At 38.6% G+C, this 21,521-nt stretch overlaps 1 protein-coding gene across 13 annotated transcripts in view; it reads right to left on the bottom strand.

The window, feature by feature from the left end:
• Positions 1 to 21,521, bottom strand: part of LRP2BP (LRP2 binding protein) — a 37,166-nt gene that overhangs the window by 12,313 nt on the left and 3,332 nt on the right. For 8 of the 13 annotated variants that reach the window (XM_078148508.1, XM_078148503.1, XM_078148513.1 and 5 more), the window contains exons 2-4: positions 19,582 to 20,068; positions 16,489 to 16,601; positions 11,302 to 11,415 (exon numbers count right to left, since the gene is read on the bottom strand). In XM_078148508.1, coding sequence (XP_078004634.1) covers positions 11,302 to 11,415; positions 16,489 to 16,601; positions 19,582 to 19,684 — 330 coding nt within the window. In that variant the 5' untranslated portion in view covers positions 19,685 to 20,068. The remainder of the gene's footprint in view (positions 1 to 11,301; positions 11,416 to 16,488; positions 16,602 to 19,581; positions 20,069 to 21,521) is intronic. The other 5 variants (XM_078148512.1, XM_078148511.1, XM_078148505.1 and 2 more) reach the window with 4 other exon arrangements.

Below are 21,521 nucleotides of genomic sequence, written 5' to 3'. Positions count from 1 at the left end.
CAACACTGATTTCTGATTTCGCTGGCATCTGTACTCACTGAAGTGACACAGCCTGGATCCCCTCCCCCCCCACACATAACTTTCTAGTCTTGTACTTTATACCTCCTCTTTGCTGTCCTTGAAAAGAGAGCTCCCCGTATTTTCTCTGGCTGTCCCCCATGCTGGAAATGCTCTCCTTCCTTCTCTCTGCCTCCTGGCTTTCTTTAATTTCCAGCTATAATCCTACCATCTACAGATGGTATTCTTCGCATTCTCCTGCAATTCTTCCCTTTGTTGATTATTTTCAATTTTTCCTGTATATTGCTTTTTGCATGTTGTTGCCCACATTTGAGAGGAGGGACTGTCATTTGCCTTAAATCCCCAGCACTCGGCACACTGCCTCGCACACAGAAGGCACTTAATAAGTGCCTATTGCCTGACTGACTAGAGCTCTTCAGCACTTTAGTGGATTCTTCATAAATTGCTGGGCCTAAAAAACCGAAGCCCCCTGTGGCCAACCTCGTCATGATGAGCCTGTCCAAGTTAGCTAGGCAGTTCTTGGGATCATGTTGCCAGACCTATCTTTCAAGCCTTTCCAGCTTAATAAGACCTGCCAGAGCTTATGCTTAACTTTTGAAATTAGAGAATAATAAATATACAAAGTTAAAACTTAATGCAATTCACAGTATAATGTTCTTATCAGGTGCTGTAGACATATCAGCTACCGATAACTATCTATGCTCTAGACCAGTGATGTCAACTCAGAATGAAGCCCACTGAACTAGACATATATAAAGATACCTCCAGGCCACATACTGACTTGGTTTTAAAATGTAACATTATCTATGCTTTACTGTATTTTGACTTATTTTGTTAAATATTTTCCAATTATATTTTAATCTGGTTTGGGCCCACTCAGGAGTGTTGTGGGCCAGAATTGTGTTTGACACCTCTGCTCTAGACCACTCCAAGGAGCAGTTAAATGAAGCACCTTGAGTCTAATGTTACTATCCTCCATTGTTCTTTGATTACAATAATCAGAGTGACAATCACTGATTTTAAAGATTATAATCTAAAATAAGTTCTGAATAGAGTAGTTTTTGCTTTCCTTATATAAGGTGAACTAGGGCTGAGTTTGAACAGGATAGTTTTATAAATGAACAAAGAGAAAAAATTGTTTTCAAGTTGTTGAAAATGCACAGCTTTTGAATATATATATATATATATACATAATATATACATATATATATATATATATATATACATATATATATATATATATATATGTATGTATATATGTATATACAGTCACTTCTCTGCCTGGATACCTCCCATGGTTTCCCACTGCCTACTGAACAAAATTTTACCTCCTTGGCCCAATCTTGGAGGCTTTCTATAATCTGACTTCAAACTGTTATTAAAGTTATTCCACACTTCTTACCTTCATGTAGCTTATGCTTCTGCAAACTGGACTACTCATTATTCTCTTGGGAACATGGGAAAATGGTCTTCACCCATGCTGTCCCAGTCTCTGAAAATGTGCTTACATTTTCCCTGATGCCTGGAATGCACATCATCATCTCCACCTGTTGAAACACTGTCTGCTATGAAGCCTTCTCTTTTCTCCCTGGCCAGAAGTGATCCCTCACTCCTTGGATCTCTTATAAAATTCTGTATCTCTCATATTCAATTATCACACTATATTCCATATAATGATTATTTGTATGTATTATTTGTATGTGCTTATATATGCTTACTACATTGTAAACTTCTTCAGGATAGGAGGTTATGTTATTCCGCTATGTGCACTTCACTGAACTACACAGTACTGTGCTCATTAGAGGTGCTTAATTGAATGAGAAAAATGGTACATGGACAAAGTCTTTTATTTGGCTTAGTACAAGATTTCTACAAATTCAAGAATACAAAAGTCAAGCAAAAAATTTAAAAAGGAAAATGCACTAAATAAAAATGTAGAACTATACAAAAGAAATGAATGAAAGAGAATATGTGAAGAAAAGAAAAGCATAATAGAATTAGATCAATTTATCATTTCTCACTGTGCTGAAATAGCCCTGGATATACCCTTGAAATCTTTTTTTTTTTGTAATTAGAGTAACCAATAACTGTTTACTGATCTAGGTATTATTTCCAAATCAACTTTCTGTATACAATCAGGTCAACTTGTTAGAACAAAAGGAAAACTCAACACCAAATCTGAGATGAAGTTGAGGAAAATTGTGTAATTACAATATATCCAACTTCACCCATTCAAATAAGATACTGATGATGAAAAATGGAAACGGACAAAGGGAGAGGCATCAATACAGACAACTACCAATTCCTACAAATTTAGCTGAGGCTGCCACAATAAGATTAAAAGAGTCTAGAAACCACCACAACCACCAAACAACTGTTTTCTTAAAAAGCAGAGAAACAAGGAAGATGAGGGCAACAGCTTTTAAGAAAATAAACTCATCAGTAAAATGTTACCAAGAAAAATAGGTAAGATTATGAGCGCACTGATTTACAAAACAATGAAGAACAGGGGAAGGAACAATGAGTGTGCAAAAAGCTTGGTGTGATACCTAAACTAAGTCAGGTCATTAAAAAAGCCTTTTACAGATTAAACTAGAATGAGAATGACAGACAAAAATGGGACAGGGCCATCGGCATTTCCATAGCAAGCCATTCTTATTATCAATGGCAGTGGATCTACCACGTTTGAACAAATCAGTTCTCCACATGGCATATAAGGAAGTAGAAACGGCTCTTAAAAACATGAGGACTGGAAAAGCACCAGGACCAGACTATATATGCAAAGAAGGAACCCATTTTGGAGGTGACAAACTTTTGCAAAAACTAAGGGACTGATTTTCAAGACATGTGAAAAAGGAGAGGATACATGCTGATTGGAAAAACTCAAGGGTTGCATTACTACCAATAAAATGTAAACACCTGCTTTCTTATCTCAATGAGCGCCTTATGAGGACATTTACACATATATTTGAGTAATCTTCAGGAAAACGTAAGAGGGGAAAAGGGAAAATTTTGCAAATTATTTACATGGCAGACCCCCATCTTCAGAGTCACAATTGATTTGAAAGATGCAGAGAATATGCAATTCTATTACATCTACTATTTTTTAAGCATTTAACTTAAAAAAGCAGCCTTAAAGCTCTCCCCCAACAAGGTATCTCCCATGCATATTTTCAGATCAGCACAAGATTCTTTGAAAAATACAAATCATAACTTTATTCACAGGTTCTTTGATTATCAATAGCAAGTGAGGAGTAAAACAGAGCTGTACAGCAAAAGTATTTGCTACACTCATGGAGAAGATACTCTGCAAAATACAGATGGGAGAGGGAATCCATGTACATGGCAAGGGCTTGCAGATACTCCTGTTTGCACTGTGCTGACTATATCAGGTCCATGTATTACTCAAGGAGATCTATGATCACTCAGAAGATGCACCTAAGAATCAGCATGAGAAAAATCAAATGAGTAAGGAATGCCTATTGCTCAAACTAGAAATTCTTACCCTGTTTTATGTCATGGACCCCTTTGGCAATCCGATGAAAACCATCAACACCTTCTCAAAATAATGTTTTAAAATACATAAAAGAGATACAGAGGATTATTAAGGAAGCCAATTATATTTACATACTATTTATTTGTTTGTTTGTTTTTGAAGTTCCCAGGCCCCCAAGTTAAGAATGCTTGGTCTAGACTATGACACCTACTTGGATGGTCAGCCTGTTGCGGGATTCCAACAGTATCTCTCTCTGGGGCAGATACCACAGGAGGACCCTGATCTGTGCCCAGGACGGCAGAAGAAGAAAACAGGCTGCTGCATTGGGGAAATCACATAGTAAAGCTATCCTCTGTCACAAACCCCATCTTTTTTAACACTTATACTTCTGTGAAGGTGGTATATAACTGTGAATCACCACAATCTCTGAAGAACAAAAATCTCAGGTTACACAAAGAGCTATGGAGAGATGTATGGTATAAAGACTCAGACGTTGGCAAAGTGCTGATGACTTGTGTGGAAGACAAGGTCAGTCAGCCAGCCAGCACTTATCAAGTGCCTACTATATGCTAGATAGAAAAGAGTCCCTGCTCTCAAGTAGCTCACAGTCTGGGGTTGAAGGGAGGGGAAGACAACATACAAATATATATATACACACACACACACACACACACATACCCACATGTGTGTATGTATACATATGTAGATGTGAGTGTATATGCATACATATATATATGTACCTATATACATATACACATGTATATTACACATATTCTACCCAAAACGTTCACACAGGCTATTTGTGCCCAACCTGCGGTAGAGCATTCTGAGCTCGTGTTGGTCTGATCAGCCACAGCCCGATACATTGTAACTTGACTCTAGCCTAGTGAGGTCATTTTGGTCCTCTTTGAGAACAAAGGACAACAACCCATTTTATACACGTACATAACTGGGAGCAATCTCAAAATAAGGCACTGAGATTAAGAATTAGGAGAGGTGGAACTTGAGCTAAGGCTTGAAGGAAGCCAGGGAAGAGGCAGAGATGAAGAGGGAGACGCTGTGATTCACACCTCAAAAGTACCCCCTAGCCTTGCAACCCCTCCTTCTGCTTGGATGGTTCCTTCCAAAACGTCTATTTTTTTTCTGTATCTGTGTTCCTTTTATTTCTTTTTTTAAAATTAATTAATTTATTTTTAGTTTTCAACATTCACTTCCATAAGCTTTTGAGTTTTAAATTTCAAAACTTCTTTTTTAAGGAGTGCTCCCAGGCTGTACCCGGACTTCATCTACCATTCCCCCACTGCCCTTTTGGCTTCCTTTTATGAGCAGTCTTCTCCCATTAGAATGAGCGCTCCTACTAGGCAGGAAGCACTCAGCACAGTGCTTGGCACAGAGTGAACACCTTAATAAATACTTATTGACTGATCACTAATGGCTGTTCTCAATCATCAAGCCTCATCAAAGGCTGTGCAGACTGAAACCCTCTCCTCTATAAGTTTGGTGACATTACTCTTTTTTCCCCTTTTTTTCGAGGAAATTGGGGATGACTTGCCCAGGGTCACACAGCTAGTTAAGTGTCAAGTGTCTGGTCTGGGGCCAAATTTGAACTCAGGCCCCCCTGACTCCAGGCCCCTTTGTGGATGTTTCTCCTACCTGTCTGATGGCTCCTCGCTCTCCACTGCTGGATTACCTTCATCCGTGTCACACCCACTAAAGTGTAGGTGGCCCCCAAGGTTCTGCCCTGTGTTCTCTGTTCATAGCTCCCTATGCTATCTGATGACCTCATCAGCTCCCATGGGTTCAACTATCATCTCGATGCCAGTGATTCTCAGATCCACAATCCAGGCTTGTTTCTTCTTTAAGCTACACTCACACATCACTAACTGCCTTTTGGACATCCCACAGACATCTCAAATTCAACTTGTGGTGCAGCTCGGTGGCACAGTGGATAGCGCACCAGCCCTGAAGTCAGGAGGACCTGAGTTCAAATCCGGCCTCAGACCAACCACTTATTAGCTGTGTGACCCTGAGCAAGTCACTTAACCCCAATTATCTAAGAAAAAAACATAAAAAAACCCCTACAAATCAAATTCAACTTGTTCATCTTTCCCTTCAAACTCTCTCCCTTTCCAACTTTCCTATTACTGTTCAAGGGCACCACCATCCTCTCAGTCATTCCAGCCTGCAAGCTCTGTGTTGCTCTCATCTTTTTCTCTGCACTTAGCCCACACATCTAATTTGTTGTTACACTTTATTGTGTTCATCTTCACAGCTCCTCTCCTATTCATTCCCTTTCTCCGCTCACACAGACACCACCCTGTGAAGGCCTTCTCCATTTGTTCCCTATTACTTCCAGGCTCAGATATAAAATGCACCGTTTGGCACTTAAAGCCCTTCACAACATGGCCGTTTCCTGCCTTTCCAGTCTGCTTACACTTGACTACCCTCCACACACCTGACAATCCAACTCAGCTGAGCTCCCTGCTGCTTCTCCCACACAACACTCCAACCCTACTCCACGCCTTTGCTCTGGCTGGGCCCCGTGCCTGCAATGCCCTCCCTCTTCATTTCTGACATTTGTTTTAGATGCCCTGGCTGCCCTTAAAACTCACCTCAAGCTCCATTTCCTCCAGAGGGCCCTCCTGGTATCCACAGCTCCTTGTGCTTTCCTTTCTAAGCCGACCTTCCATTTGCTCTGTATATATCTCACATGTGCTGATTTATACGTCTCCTCAATTAAAATGTAGGCCCCTTGAGGGCAAGGACTATTTTTTCTTTTTCTTCTAGACCCAGAACTTAGCACAGTGCTGTTCCTCTCCTCCTGACATATATGTGTGTGTATGTACGTATACACACATAAGTGTATGGAGAGATGTATGGTATAAGGACTTGGGCCTTAGCACAGTGCTGATGACTCATGTGGAAGATATGGTAATATATATATATATATATATAAAACACCAATTTGTTAAAATTATTAAAAACTAACAAATATATGTACATATTAATTTCTTGATTTTCATATTGCCCTGACTGGTACAATAATGAAGAAACACAGTTCTTGAGTACAGATCTGTCCCTGCTCAGCACAAGGAAATGAAACTCTCACATGCTACATGCAATTTCTCTGTAACAGGTTTATACATTGGTTTTTAAAAATCCATCCAAATTTGCTACATATCATTACTGAGAGAGAAGCACAAAATGATATTTGATTGAAATTTATACTTCATTCTTTCAGTCAATAAACATTTATTCCCAAAAAGGCAAGGATGATTCTCTTCAACTATTCAGAAGATATTTCCTGTGTGGAATCATCTGGTTTCATTCAATTCATATGTAGTTCACACTTTTACCTGATTTCAAAAGAAGTTTCTAAGAATTATTCCCACCTCTATTTTTGATTCTGTAACTCGACCAAAGAGGCCTCTTACCCGATAAAGGTTATCAGGGCAAAGAGCATCTGATTAGTTTTATTAACTGAGGCATATGTTGAAGCAATGAATGGAGATATAGATATGTACACACATATGTGTGTATGCGTGTGTATCTACGTACACTTTGTACCTTTCCATTCAGTTGCACACAAAGATACAGTCCACTGTAAATCTCTGCAAAAGTCTGTTCCCTCTGCATGTTTTTACTGCATACGCCCTTGATGTCTGCCCACAGAACAACCACTCCTTTCTGTTTGTCAAGATGTAGTCAATTTCATTTTTCTTTTATCATTCTGGGATGACTACGTTCTGTGCTTCCTTGAAATAAGTGTTTATGATACATAGGTGCGAGCCTTCTGAACACTTTATAAACCTCTGGTTTCTTATATTTCTTTTTGTTGTCCTCTGTGGCAACTTTCTCATTGCAGTTACCACATATCAAATACATGCTCACTTATTTTGGAGGATCTCATGAAGCTCTTCATATAATCTCTGTTTCTCCATTCTGTGCAATGAGGGAAGGCACATAATTTGCCTCCACAAAAGTCCTACTCCAATGTCTTGATGTAGTATAGAAATGAATCTAAGTAGAGTCTCACAGGCCATCAGAAAGCTTGAAAGGCTTTGAGGAAGAACCCAGAAACAGACTTTTGTGTCTGTTTACTAGGGATAAACTTAGTCATATTTCAATGGGGCTGGAAAAGAAAGATGAGACAGTTCTTAGATTGCCTACAAATATTATTTAACTATTGATTCTTTCATTCTATTATCTATGTCTAATAGCCAACAAACTGACATACTACTGGAGAAACTGAAGCTGAAACTACAAGTCATAAAGAAGTTACAACTATTAAATAGTACAGCCTGTAGGCTTCTCCTTAGAAAGGCCAATTGAGGAGCTGACAGAGTTGATTTGATCATGCAGCCCACAAGCAACAACAACAAACAGCTATCCATGGAGATACGTGGGCGTGTGCCTTGCAGTGTGCTAGAGTATAAGCAGACAGACCCCCATGAAGAAACCGCTGCTTAACTCCCTAAAAGTTTCTTAATCATAACATCAGTTAAATTAAGGGATGGAAAGCCCATTCACATTTGGCCTAGTGAGATGGGGGGAACAGTCAGGCTTCCTACGGATTCAAGGTCAGGCTTGGTGACAGTGGGAGAGTGTGAACATAAAGGAAGAACTCTGTTGGGTTTGGGGTTCAGCAGCTGTTCCTGTCTGTCTTGGTATTTTTTCAGGTACATAAGATTTTCCATTTCCTACCCCTTCTTTCTGAGCCAAGCAATAAATATAGCAGTTGCTCGCAGAGGCAAATCCGGACGGCATGCTTACAGAGGTATTGCTTTTTTAAAAGTTGATTTGGCATTGATGTTTTTGTTTAGCCTATGAATTGGCTGCTTGCACATTTCTCTGAGGTTAAAGTGAACTCAATTTTTTCAGATTACACAGCACACAAGAAGTTCCTAATTTACAAAGGAGTTTTTCATCTGCAACTCAATGATTTGGAACTCAGAATACATTTTTCTACAGAAGCTATTTTATAAATGTTGGGCAGGGTACTAAGCTGGTACATAAGTGTGATATACATCTGAATAATAGTATGACTATTTTTGTACAACTACAGTGGTAATAGCACTAGTACTATAATAATAAAATATTTTGGCTATTTTGGTAGTTTTTGTAGTATCAGTAATGCATTTAGCATTAAAAATACCAATTTGGCTATCATTTCTCTGGGAAAAACCTCATATCACCACAAGAAGTATGCATTTCTGAACTCTGCAAAACTCATAATGCACAGAAAAGAGATAATAAGTCCATTAAAAAACAACTCAGCAACTGTGAAAACTGGCTTTCTTCAAAAGACATTCTCACAGATAAGAGTTAGGTAAAGCAACTATTTACATTAGCATTGGCAGGGGTTCCCTAGATGTATCTGGACAGCTAGCACCAAATGACTCATGAAAAAGCCCAGAAAGGATGCTTTTTTAGAAAGTGAAAACAAGGGGGCAGCTAGGTGGCGCAGTGGATAGAGCATCAGGCCTGGAGTCAGGAGGATCTGAGTTCAAATGCGGCCTTAGACCAGAGACTTGAAACTTATTAGCTGTGTGACCCTGGGCAAGTCATTTAACACCAATTGCCTCACCAAAAATTAAAAAAAAGTAAGCAACAAGAAAGTGAAAACAAACACCTAAGTTAAAAAGTGTTCCTGTGGACAGATTACCAGCTAACAGCAAGAACAACAGAGAGCTGAGGAAAAAAGTATTCTCATGACCTCCACAGATGGGCCTGTTTGTGTCTCTTCCAGAGCCAATTAGTAACAACTTGTACATATATAGTGTCTGTGGATGCCCCTGTCAAAGACAGTGAAAGGCTGGAAGGGACTTCCAGCTAAGATAGAGGAATAAATGGGAGTAGAAAAATCCTACTATCATATTACTCTAACAAAGATTTTAAAGTGTATTCAACTGAGTAATGATCAGGAAATGTAAGAAGAAACTACAATAAGTGCTTTTCCCAGCCCAGGTCCACACAAAGAGACAGCCAGAATTCTGCCACTCAGGAAGAGTTTCCGGCCAGACAAGTCTAACCATGGAGCTCTACACACAGAATCTTCCAGCACCCCAAGGAAGGGTGATTCAGGGACATCTGAAGTTTGCAACTGTGTTGGAGAGGGGAGAAGGGGATGAGAAGAGAGAAGGAGGAAGACCAGAGACTGGACCAGGTGAGCCAGAGACACCAGGAGCCTTGCTGACCTAGCCACCCCTGATGTCCTTGAAAACACAGTGCTCAGTACCCAATGAAAGCAGTAGAAAGATAATAAAGACTAGGACCAAACAAGGCTCCACCATTCCTTCCAGAAGTGCGCAGAGCCTGGCCTGGACACAAAGTAACAACTGAGGAAGCATGGCTGGAAATATGAATATAAGCAAAGGAAGAGATCAATATAAAGAATTATGGCTCTAGGGATGCCTAAAACACAAACCCAAAAGAAGGCAATAACTCTGGAGATAACAACTACGAGCAAAGCCTCCAACAAAAACATAGACTAATCACAAGGTCTACTAGAATTCCTAGAACAAATGGAGCAAGAATTTTTTTAAAAAGGATATTATAAATGAAATTTGAGCTCCAGAGAAAAAAAGGGGAAAGAGGATAAATATCATAGAGTTCAGGAGTTGTAAGCTCTACTCACATTAACAGACTTCAGCTCAAAATTAGAACGAGCCAAACAGAAATCAGTGACTGCATGAGAACAAAAAATACCAGAACAAAATGACAGGATTGGAAGAATGCTTTTCTACTTACGGCTTATGAGGCAGAAAAAAGTGTTTCTTGAAAGGAAAAAATATTTTAGGAGGAAAACAAGAAAAATAATCCAGGCAGGCAGAGAGAGGAATCCATCTCTGGTCAGGAGCGTGGATGGTGAAAAGATACGACAAAGGGAAGAGAAGGACTTCTGAACCAGTGCAGCTACATTATAGATTTAAGACTCTTCTCACAGACACAAGAAAATAGACCCTTTGTAAAGATGTCCACTTCCAATTTCCTACAAAATGAGGATGTGTAACCATAGATATCAGAAGAAAGAGTATCCATTATTTGTTATGGGAGGACAAGATTAATTCTGGCAGTTAAAAAGATGAACTTTAATAGTATTTATTTAAAAAATCCAATGTACAATGGGGAGACAGATTTAGCTAGATAACTGTTTTTGATAAAAAGATTGAGAATTTCAATGAACTTCAGGTTTAATATGAGTCAATCATGTGATATGGAAGCCAAACTTAAAAAAAGAAACAGCAAGCATGACCTTAATCTACATTAATATAAGCATAATATCCACAAAAAGGACTCTTTCCTGACTAGGCCATGTCTGTGTTTTAAGAAATGGCATTTTAGGAAGAACACTGACAAGCTAAAAGTACATACAATGGAGAGGGATGACACCACCATGATAAAGGAACTCAAAAGCATGCCATATGAGGACAGACCAAAGAAACAAGAGATGTTTAGTTTGAGGAAGAGAAGATTTGGTGGAGTAGGCTAACTGCCTTCAGAATATCTGAAGACATACATAATGTAGTGAGTAGGTAAGGGCTTAGACTTCTCTTTGTTCCTTGACTTACCGAACTGGGTAGAAATGGTAGAGATATAGATTTCTGCATTATTTACAGGAAAACCTAATAATTAGAGCTGTTTAAAGTGAAATAGGTTGTTTTGTGAGGTGCTTAATTCCTCATCAGTGAAGGTTTTTGAGCTCAGATTAAATAGAAGCATGGTTTTTATTAAAAATTACACTCACCCTCTACCCATCTCCCAATTCAAGCAGAATGACAACTTACAGGATTTGCTTTCGTCCCCAGCCCATCATAATACATAACTCCCAACTGGTAAACAGCTTGATGATCATTCTCCTGGATTTCTTCAAATTGATCTAATGCCTCCTCATACCATCCCTATAAAAGTCCCAGAAAACATGCATATTATTATATGTGTGTGTGTGTGTGTGTGTGTGTGTGTGTGTGTGTGTGTGTGTGTGTGTATACATACATATACGTATATATAAGCAAACACCCTACCCTAACATATGAAGAAAATTTTTGGGAGGATTCGACAACATAATAATGACATATTGCATAACATATAATATGTTATATATATTATTATATATTATATTGACAACATATAAAATAACAACAAATGACAATGACAACATAAGTCTGCATCAGTTACAATCAATACATTGCAAAGTCAGCTATGAGTGTGGGGGTTGGGGATGGCTGATAACTAGGATGACTCTGGGTAAATTTTCCATTTTCATTTTCTTCTATTCCTGCTGCCAGCCCTTGAGCCTTGAACCCACAACAATAATAATGGCTGTCCTTCCAGTTTTAGTCATTAAGGTTACTTTATCCAGACTTTCATTTCACCCTTCTCACTTAGTTTGGAAAATTTCAGAGCTGAGACCAAATTTCCTTCAAGAAATGTAATTAGCAAAAGAGCCAGAGTGCTGTCTTGACCACTTAATGCAGTTTGGACAAGATATTTCACTCTTCTGAACCTTAGTCTTCTGGTTTAGAAGATGGGACAAACGAATGAAAGAGTGCCTTATTTCACTGCACAATTGTCACAGATTTTATGACAATTTTTTTCATAAAAAAGTGAGGTGTGACCCTTATGTGAAGATTAAAAAAACCTGCGCTGGTATTACTTAAAAATCATTTATTACTAAGCTGTCTTTGGTGCAAGATCAGGATGCATGGAATACTAGGGAATATACCCATATCACGTGACTTACTCATGGCAGCTTCACCTGCCTGCCCCTCTCCTTGTACTTTGGCTGTTCACTGAGTTTAGTGACAACACCATTAGTACTGCAGTGCTCTGAACTATGCAAGTCGGCTTTTGGAAATACACTGACAATGCAAGTGTGCTGAGAATTCTAGGCTCACACTTCACAATGCTCAAGAGATAAATGCATATCCATACGCCAGTGGTGAATACATTGCTGCTCTGTTTTACCTTTTAAGCAGTATGACAACAGAATTATACCATGCAATGATGAAAAGGTTATAAACCAATTTTTGGAATGAAAAAACAGGGTGCGATGATTATGTGGCGGCAACTATTATGTGGTGAAAAACAGGATTTATTAAATGTTTACTGTAATAATAATGATCACTCACATTTACATAGAACTTTCAGGTTTGCAAAGCACTTTACGTGTTATTCTGTTAAGTCTTTACAACAGCCCTGTGAGGTAGGTGGTATTGTTATCACAATTTCACAGTTGAGGAAACTGAGGCCTTGAGAGGTTAAATGATTTATTTGCCCAGAGTCACACAGCTGAGAAGAGATTCAAACTGAGGTTTTCCTGATGCCACATCTAGCACTCTGCTCTGCCTCCTAGGTGCCTCTAATACATATACACATCTAGAACGTTTTCAGCAACCAGTCAGATGGAAAGGTCCCACGGTCTTTAGGGTATAGTGGCAAACAGGTGGTTATCTTCTTTAATGTCACTTCTACTGATAGAACTATGTTTGTTTCCATACTGAACCATTTAACAGTGTCAAGGACTTTGGAGGTGATGACCTTCTTTTCCAAGTCTTCAGTAGCTGCTGTCTGCCTTTCTCACAGAGCAATTATGTAGATTGTGACATCACAGATGTGAAAATGCTATACAAACATAAAGTGGTGGTATTATTAAGAGCTCTGGCTCTAGCTTTATACTTTGTTGGATGGGAAAGAAGAGTAAAGGATAAGGGAAAGCCATCAGGATAGAGATCTTCCCATAGCAGGCTAATCAAACAAAGGTCAGTAAAATTCTGAACTAGGTATCATTCATGTATCCTTTCTGCTCTCCCTCCTTCCTGCCCAGACATTGCTGTTATCCAAATGTTCCCTCCCAACTCCCCAACCCAACCAGGCTTTGCTCTATTTGAGTACGAAAAACCCCATGCTGGGAAATTATCTCTCTTCTTCTGTTTCTTACCAAAACCCACCAGTTATTTGCCTTACTCTTCTAGGAGTCAATTTATTAAGAGCTGACATTCACAATAAGGTATGAATGACTTATGTTAACATGCTACCCCTTTCAAGGGTAGATGCATTTCAACATGTGCAATAATTTATTCCAAAAGAATCTATCTTTAGTAGTAGAACATCAGCCGAGAATATCAAAGGAGGCATCTTTCTAGAACATCTCTAATCATACCACAGCATCAGTCACCCACAGGTTGTGCCAGCTTTAATCTAGTAAAAAGCAGCTTTCTTTAAACATAGATTCTATTTTTTCCTAAGGGTACTTAACATACTCTCTACTTCATAATATGACTATAAAAACTTCACAAAAAACAGAGATGTGTTGAAAACTAATTAAGATGCTACAATATATATTAAAGAACAACAAAAATCTACTTTCTTTTTAGGTTCAGGAAGAATATAGTTTAGGAGAGAATATAACCTCATATTTTACTTTCTGCGTAATTTTTGGTGTGTAAAACAATGTTCCTAAAGGCATTTCTTGCTTCAACTCTGCAAGTTGCCCAGGTTTAGAATCTGGATCAGGGTCACACTTTTTTTTCATTTAGAAAGTCTTTATACTAACTACTCTATGAATCAGTATAAATTTCTCCTTTTGCTGGAAATGCCGCTTGCTGGTAATCAATGCATAGCCTTTTTTCCTCTGGGGCTTCTTGTTTTAACTAGCAATTTGCCTGTCTCACTACCACCACCTGCAAACACTAATTAGGGCAGTCAACATCTGGAGATGGAGCTTGAAGTTGATGATCAGACTCTAATATAATCTCTTTGCAAATTATGCATAATTCTAACTTTCATACCATGTCTTTAGCCATAGTGGGCCTAAGAAGTCTCGGCTCTTCCTTTTTAATCTACATTTCATTCCCAAATCTAATCTCATCTCCTAATTAATGATACCTTGATTTTAGTTCACAAGGGAGACCCTGTAACTTTCTGAAAAACAGTTTATTGTTTTTGATACCATGTCTCTTTCCAACAACTGCCCTCTTAGAATCTTCCTTTGTAACAAAGAAAACCAATTAAGCAAAACAAACCATTGAAACAACCAACACTGCGTAATACGCCTCATTAGGCACCATAGCCCCTTACTGCTCTAGCAAGAGGAAGAAAGCTCTCTCTCTTACTTTTCCTGGCTCCTTCATTTTTATCCATTCCAGGGAGATTCTCCATGGCCAAACCTACCTCCCCCCTCAAAAAACACCACAGTTGTAGCTTCACACACAGATTCAGCAGATCCCATTCAGTGTGTCAACATTTCTCTGAAGCTTAGAGCTGAGGGTAAAGATTGTATATTCATTTACACATAAAAATATAATCTCCCTGACCCCTGGAAAAGCATTTACTTTCATAGTTATTCACATTAATACTTTAATTTTCTCTGTGTCTTGGGGAGACTGAATTTCTAAAATGATTTCCTCTTCTCTTGTAGGTACAACTTGTCATACTCTACATAGCATAGGTACTTACTCCCAAGGGAGGGTTTATTTGGGGAGGGTTTAGTGAATGGGACTTGGGGAAGAGGAGTTAGGAATAGCTAAATAACTGTACAAAAAGGTGTTTAACTTTTACACATTTAGTTATTATTAGAATTACAGAGTATTAACCAGATCAATAAGGTAATCAGGTTAGTGATGTAAGGGAACTTGGAGGTCATAGCCAGGGGTGGGGAAGAAGAGGATTTGTCCTGTGAAGTTTGGATTTAGTCAAAGGGACACAGTTGAGGCTGCAGGTTCCCCACCTCTGTGACATAGACTATCCATGGTGTTACAAATGAAGAAACTGAAAACTAGAAATATTAAGTGAATTGCCTAGGGGCACACAAGTACTAAGTGGCACTGCCAATATATGAACCCAGGGTGCTGGATTATCTCTATGGCGCTACTACAGCTTAAGAGGAAGTGGCGGGTGATGGTAACTGCTTGGCAACACGTTTCTTTCTGTCTCTTCTTCAGGGTGACTGATTGCTTCAGCCTGGCCAGCTTCTTCTGCCCCTTCAGTGGCTATTGTTTGGCAGACAGTGCTGATGGTGGTACGGATGGGGGGGCCCCTTCTTCACAAGGGCTACTTCCCCTAATGACAGCTATAGGAGTTGGGCTGGAAGCAGGGCTAGTAGTTTGGAAGGTACTGCTCTTCCTGGGGCTATTGGGCTCAGGGTCCTGGGCTGTCTTCACTGCAGTTTGAGAGGAACTGGTGATCAAAGCTAAAGATCAATATTCTGTTGATGCTAATATTATAATATACTCAAGCTCGGACACCAAGAATGTTTCTAGCAGGGTGATCAATGTCATAAATTAGGGCTGTGTTATTCAGCCATTAACTTTAAAATATACATATGTCTCTATATGTATATAGAAATATAATGTGTGTATACTATTGATAGATATTTATAGTATATGCAAATATAAAGTGTGTATATACATATTATATATCTGTATGCTTTATATAATATATATGCATATATCACAAAAACATTTATATACACACAAACAAATACAAAGATATACATACATATCAGAATCCACCTTTTATATGTGATGGGTATATCCTTGTCCTAAAGAGACCTTTAGTTTACTAAAGTGAAGAATTAGGTTAATTCACAAGTTACAGATAAATAACTGACCTGCATTTGTGGAGGGAATTTCCACATTAGAAGTTTCCCACACCAACGAAATCATAGATCTAGGGGAAACCCCCAAAAGAGTGATCTTAAATATTATCCAAAGAGTGAGATTTTAACTTATATTGGGAATCCTGTCAAAAATAATTTGGTAGTAGAAACAGTCTTGCTGGTCACAACCATTAAGAAGGGAAAGGTGGAATTTTTTAAAAAGTCATTTCTAGCATAAATTTAAATTATTCCCTAATGGATTCATGCAGGAAAACTGGGTATGAGAATCACACAAAAGAACTACTTCCAACTGATGTTTTTTTCCTGGCAATCTTCTGAGTTTAATATTTTTAAAAATAAAAGTTTTTAAAGCTACCTCTTCAAAGTATAGTTGACCTCTCAGGAAACGCGCCAGGGGATCTCCTTTTCTCATTCTTTCCTTCAGTAATTGTAATGCCTTTTCCACTAACTTCGAATGATTGTAATAATCTGATGAAAAAAGTTTTCAATGAATACTACCTTGTAATCTTACAGTATGACCCTATAAGTTCACAGGACCTATCTTTTGAAATAATATAATAACAGAGATACACTCCTCCCTCCTAACCCATTTTTTCCCGACTCTTTCCTGCTCTAGGCCACATTCTAAAGCTGGCTTTTACGTATGTGAGAATATAGCAGTGCAACATCTTAGTACATAATCAGCAGAACAAAAGGAGGAAACTGTCTCCTAGTCATCCTCTAGCATCCAGTATGGAAGGCTTTTTCTCTAAGTAGGATTAAACTCTTTCTCAGTTACCAATTCAAGAAGGCTAGTCTAGCTGCTATTTCTCAATCACAGTTTGCTCATCTTTGACTTGACACCTTTGCTTTTACTGTTACATTGGCCTGGCATACTCCTCTTCCTCCTCCTGTCATTTAACCTAGCCAAACTCTACTAATCCTACAAAGTTCAGCTTAAATCTCATCTTCTTGTTATGTACTACCTTAACCCACAGAGATCTCTCTCTCTTTTGAACACTTATATCATTAATTGTCTTATTTGTCATTGATTAGCTTACACTTACACACACACATATAATTACTCTCTTAACTAGATTTTAAACAGGATGAGGATTCAAGCTATCTTATGCAGGGCTGTATCCCCCACATCACCTAAAGCAGTGTCTTACAACATGTTCTAGGCTCTCAATACATATCTGTTGAGCAATCTTAGAGGATATAAGTAGGGTGAAACCAGCTTCCTTTATCAGAGGCAACTAGTGGATCATTGCTTTCCCAGTAAAACTGAGTACCGAGTGTGAAGAGGATTGCATTACTTTGTGGTAATATTTAACTTTGCATAGTTGAAGTTCTGACTCTTAGACTGATGGAAAGACTCCAACATTAAAAATGAGGGGATCCTGCCCATCAAACTAGCTTTGTAGCCATGGAACAAATCACCATCTCTCCTTGAAACTCAGCTTCTTTATCTGTAAAATGAAGGTACGGAACTGAATAAGTTCTAAGATCCTTTTCTGCTTTAATAGTCTCATTCTATGGTTCTACACATTTGCATCTTTTGAACATAGCAGGTAAATTAGTACTTGAATATAAATCAAAATACAGAATATTCTGATTCTGAACAAGAATTCTCTCTAGAAAGTCTCAACAAGGGATCATCTAGCTTTCCCTTAAAGGTCTCTAGTGAGATGTTACACACACTCTGCCTCCTGAGGCATCTTATTCCATTTTTGGATAGCTCTGTTAGAAAGTTTTCCTTACTCCAAAAGAAAATCTTCCTCTATGAAACCTCTACCCATTGTTATTTCACTCACTCTGCCTCCTGGGAAGCAGAGCAATCTAACCTCACTTTCATACAGCAGCTAAATACCTGAAGATAGCTATTAGGTTTACTTCTTTCCACTTCCCTCCAACTCTGATCCGATCATCTGCAGGCTAAAACATCCTCGGTCCTTTCAACCAAGACTGTGGCTTGATCTTAAGGCCCTTTGTCATCTTGCCTGACCTTAGCTGGGTGCTCTACAGCTTATGTATAGTCTTAAAATGTGTACCCAGGACTGAACACAACACTTTAGCAGTGGCAGAATGAAGGCATGACCATCATCTTCTTCATGCTGGACTCTATTCCTTGCCATGCAACAGTCCTAGAGGCCATGCCTCACAGCAGCCTTCCTTATACTGAGCTCAGAGGCCACTGATGCTCCTAGCACTTTTTCATGGGAACTGCTATAACACCAGGATTACCCCATCTTTTACTTGGGAAGTTATTTTTTGAACCCACACATAATAGAACTTGGCTTTCATCACTATTACATTCTACTTTATTAGATTTGGCCCAATAGTTTAACTCATCAAGATCATTTAAAATTTTATTTTCTTGTTTTAATTAACAAGCATTTATTTTCTTTCCCTTCCACCTTACCCTACTTGGGGGAAAAGAAAACCAAAACTCTCGTAACAAGTAAACATAATCAAGCAAAACAAATTCCCACACTGGCCACGTTCAAAAATGCATATACAAAGATTTTTTTGGATCAAGAGTCTGAAGTACATCATCTGCAGATGTGATGAGCTTCAAGCTATTTATGAGCTTTATCCAACAAAAATGTTAAAGATCGAAGGGTGAAAGGGCAAGATCACTAGAGACTTCTTCCAAAGTGACACTGATGTATTAATGACTACTCTTTGGGTCTGGTCATTCAACCAGGTTTAAAATGTGATGAAGATCACCTAATTCATGCTTTTTATTTTTTATCCACAGAGACAGTATGAGCCTTTATAAATTATTAATAACACTGCAATGTGGCTAATTGAGGTTAGCCATGCAATCTCTCGCTAAAGAATAGTGTTTTATTCTGTTTCTCATCTTGTGTTGGATTAAACTGTCTTGTGTAGAACTAAAACATAAATATCGTGCTCCAAAATCTCCTAATGAGCTAACCTTTCTATATGATATGTAAAATAAAAAAAAAGGTCTCCAGGAAACACAAACAAATAAACTTACAGCTTTAAATATTAATCCCAAATAAATTCAATGTAAGGAAACTTTGACTTTTCTTGCCCCATAGAGTGGCATCCTGACCTTCAGAGATGATTTAATAACAGAACTAGAAACTCTACTAAACATAAATTGAATGGAGGTCTCAAAGGATTATAAATTCTAAATTTCTGTCTTGTGGGTAAGCTGGGAAAGATCACTATAAGATAACTATAAAATAAAAAACTCCTCATATTTATGTACTGTTTTAAGATTTACATGTCAAGCACTTTCTTTATAACAACCCTATGAGGTATTGTATATTAATAATTATTAATAGGGGAGCTGACGCTCAGTAATTTAGCCTTTAGACACAGCACTGATACCTTGAAAAGATGAAGAAACTTCATATATCTCTTGATGGTATCATTAAATTATGAAACTTTAGAAAACCACTTCTAAAGGAGGACTAGTTAACAGAACTTGTACCTTGCTTATCCTTTTTCCATTTGGTTAATTTCTGAGTATTGGCAGCACAGTGGAATGTAGCATTTTGGGGACCCACAGGCAGTTTTTCACTGATTAATTTCATTCTGTTTCTTCAATGCGTAGTCTGTAAATAACAAACACAGACAAAATGGGTATCAGATGTCTTCTAGATGGATGAAAAAATAACCCCACTGCCCACTATCATCTGTCACAAAGATCCCCCTAACCTCCTCCCACACCAATCTTACCATTTAGGTCCATGGGACTACAGCTATCAACAAAAAGGTGAACATAAATAGGGAGACAACTCATAAAATCAATACCATCTGTATTATATCTCCAAGGAATCAAGTGTGATCTAGTTGTTAGTTCAGAAATTCACATACTGATATGATTTATGTCACCCACAGAATACTTGCTGAATCTGCTGGGTCCTGTTGACACTACCCACAGCCAGAATTCTTCTGCAACAGAACCTTCCAGTTGCCTAGTGAACAAAAAACAGCTTTATGATAAACAGTTCATCAGAATGAGCTGAATAAGATCTGTTCTATTCTACTCCAAATTGTAGCTTCTTTTCTATCTTAGCCGAGCACACACAGTCTAGTTTTTTTTTTCCTGGTCTTAAATAAAGTATTATGGTCTAAAACTGACTAGAGTTGCACTGAAAAGAATAAGGCCACTCCACTTTGGATGTTAGGAACTACTCTAAGGTTTAAAGATATGGAAAAGCAAACTTAACAGTGGCTATGCTTTTCCCTCATACTAGTTTCCCGAATTTCACTGTTAAAACTCATTCTTATTAACATGGGACAATATCTTATTGGCAGGAAAAAACAGACCCAGTGAGACTACATCTATGTGACTATGACACCAGCTCTTTTAGATAGAAATGTCTGACTGATAAGCTAACCTGCAGAAAGAGGGTGCAGGGTGATAAACTGAAAAGCACACTGCAGGTCTGAGTTTTAGGCCTGCCTCCCTTACAACTTTACAATAAAATGCTGTGGTTGAGTAGATGACCTCCAAGGCTATAAGAGGCAGTCAGATGGTATGATGGGAAAAGTGCAGGACTGGGAGTCAGAAGATCTGAATTCAAATCCAGCCTCACATATTTACTAGCTGTGTGACCCTGGGCAAATCACTTAATCTCTCTCTGCTTCAATTTCCTTATCTGTAAAATGGGGATAATAAACTCCAGGGTTGTTGTGAGGTTAAAATAAGAGTATTTGCAAAGCACTTTGCAACCTTAAAGTGCTATAAAAGGCTAGCAATTATCATTAACTTCCAGTTCTAAGATCCTGCAATTGGTTCTAAGGTCTTAGCTCCATAGTATCATGCCCAACTGGCAACAGTTCCACTTCACCTCCACCTATTCTGGAATAATGGTGGTGGTAGAAGTTCATCTTGGTTTTTCTCAGACAAGGGTCTGTGAGCTAAGCCTCATCACATACTCTTGATTTTGGCAGCAGTTCTGCTAACACAAGTCTACCCTTTGAGGACTGCCACCTCACAAAAGTACACATACCCTAGTAAAGCCCCACAACAGTGATAGAGCCCCACTCTCTAGGGACCACAAATAACTGAGCGATCTGAACCAATGCCCAGCATGCCGAGTTAATGACCAAAGCTCCTGATTTGGAGCAAGACACATGAAATGCACAAAATGGAAGGGGAGCAGGGGGTAGATCTTGTTCAGCTTCAGGGGAAGCATCACTGATGTCTTATATTCCTCTTTGATGGTCACTGGGCAATCCAGTTTGGGCTCAGTGTCAGTGTACACCTGATTAAGTATTTACTATGTGCCAAGCGCTGTGTTAAGGACCAGAAACAGAAATAAAAAGCAAAGACAGCCACTGTCTTCAAGAAGCTTACATTCTGATGTGAAAAACACAGGGTACAGGGGAATAGTTCAAAAATTAGTATATTATCTTCTAAAG

Source organism: Phascolarctos cinereus, unplaced genomic scaffold, assembly GCF_003287225.1.
Source record: "Phascolarctos cinereus isolate Bilbo 61053 unplaced genomic scaffold, phaCin_HiC Scaffold_9;HRSCAF=440, whole genome shotgun sequence".
Taxonomy (NCBI): Eukaryota; Metazoa; Chordata; class Mammalia; order Diprotodontia; family Phascolarctidae; genus Phascolarctos; species Phascolarctos cinereus.
The sequence above is the reverse complement of the archived record's forward strand: the minus strand, read 5'-3'. Positions and strand labels throughout refer to the sequence as shown.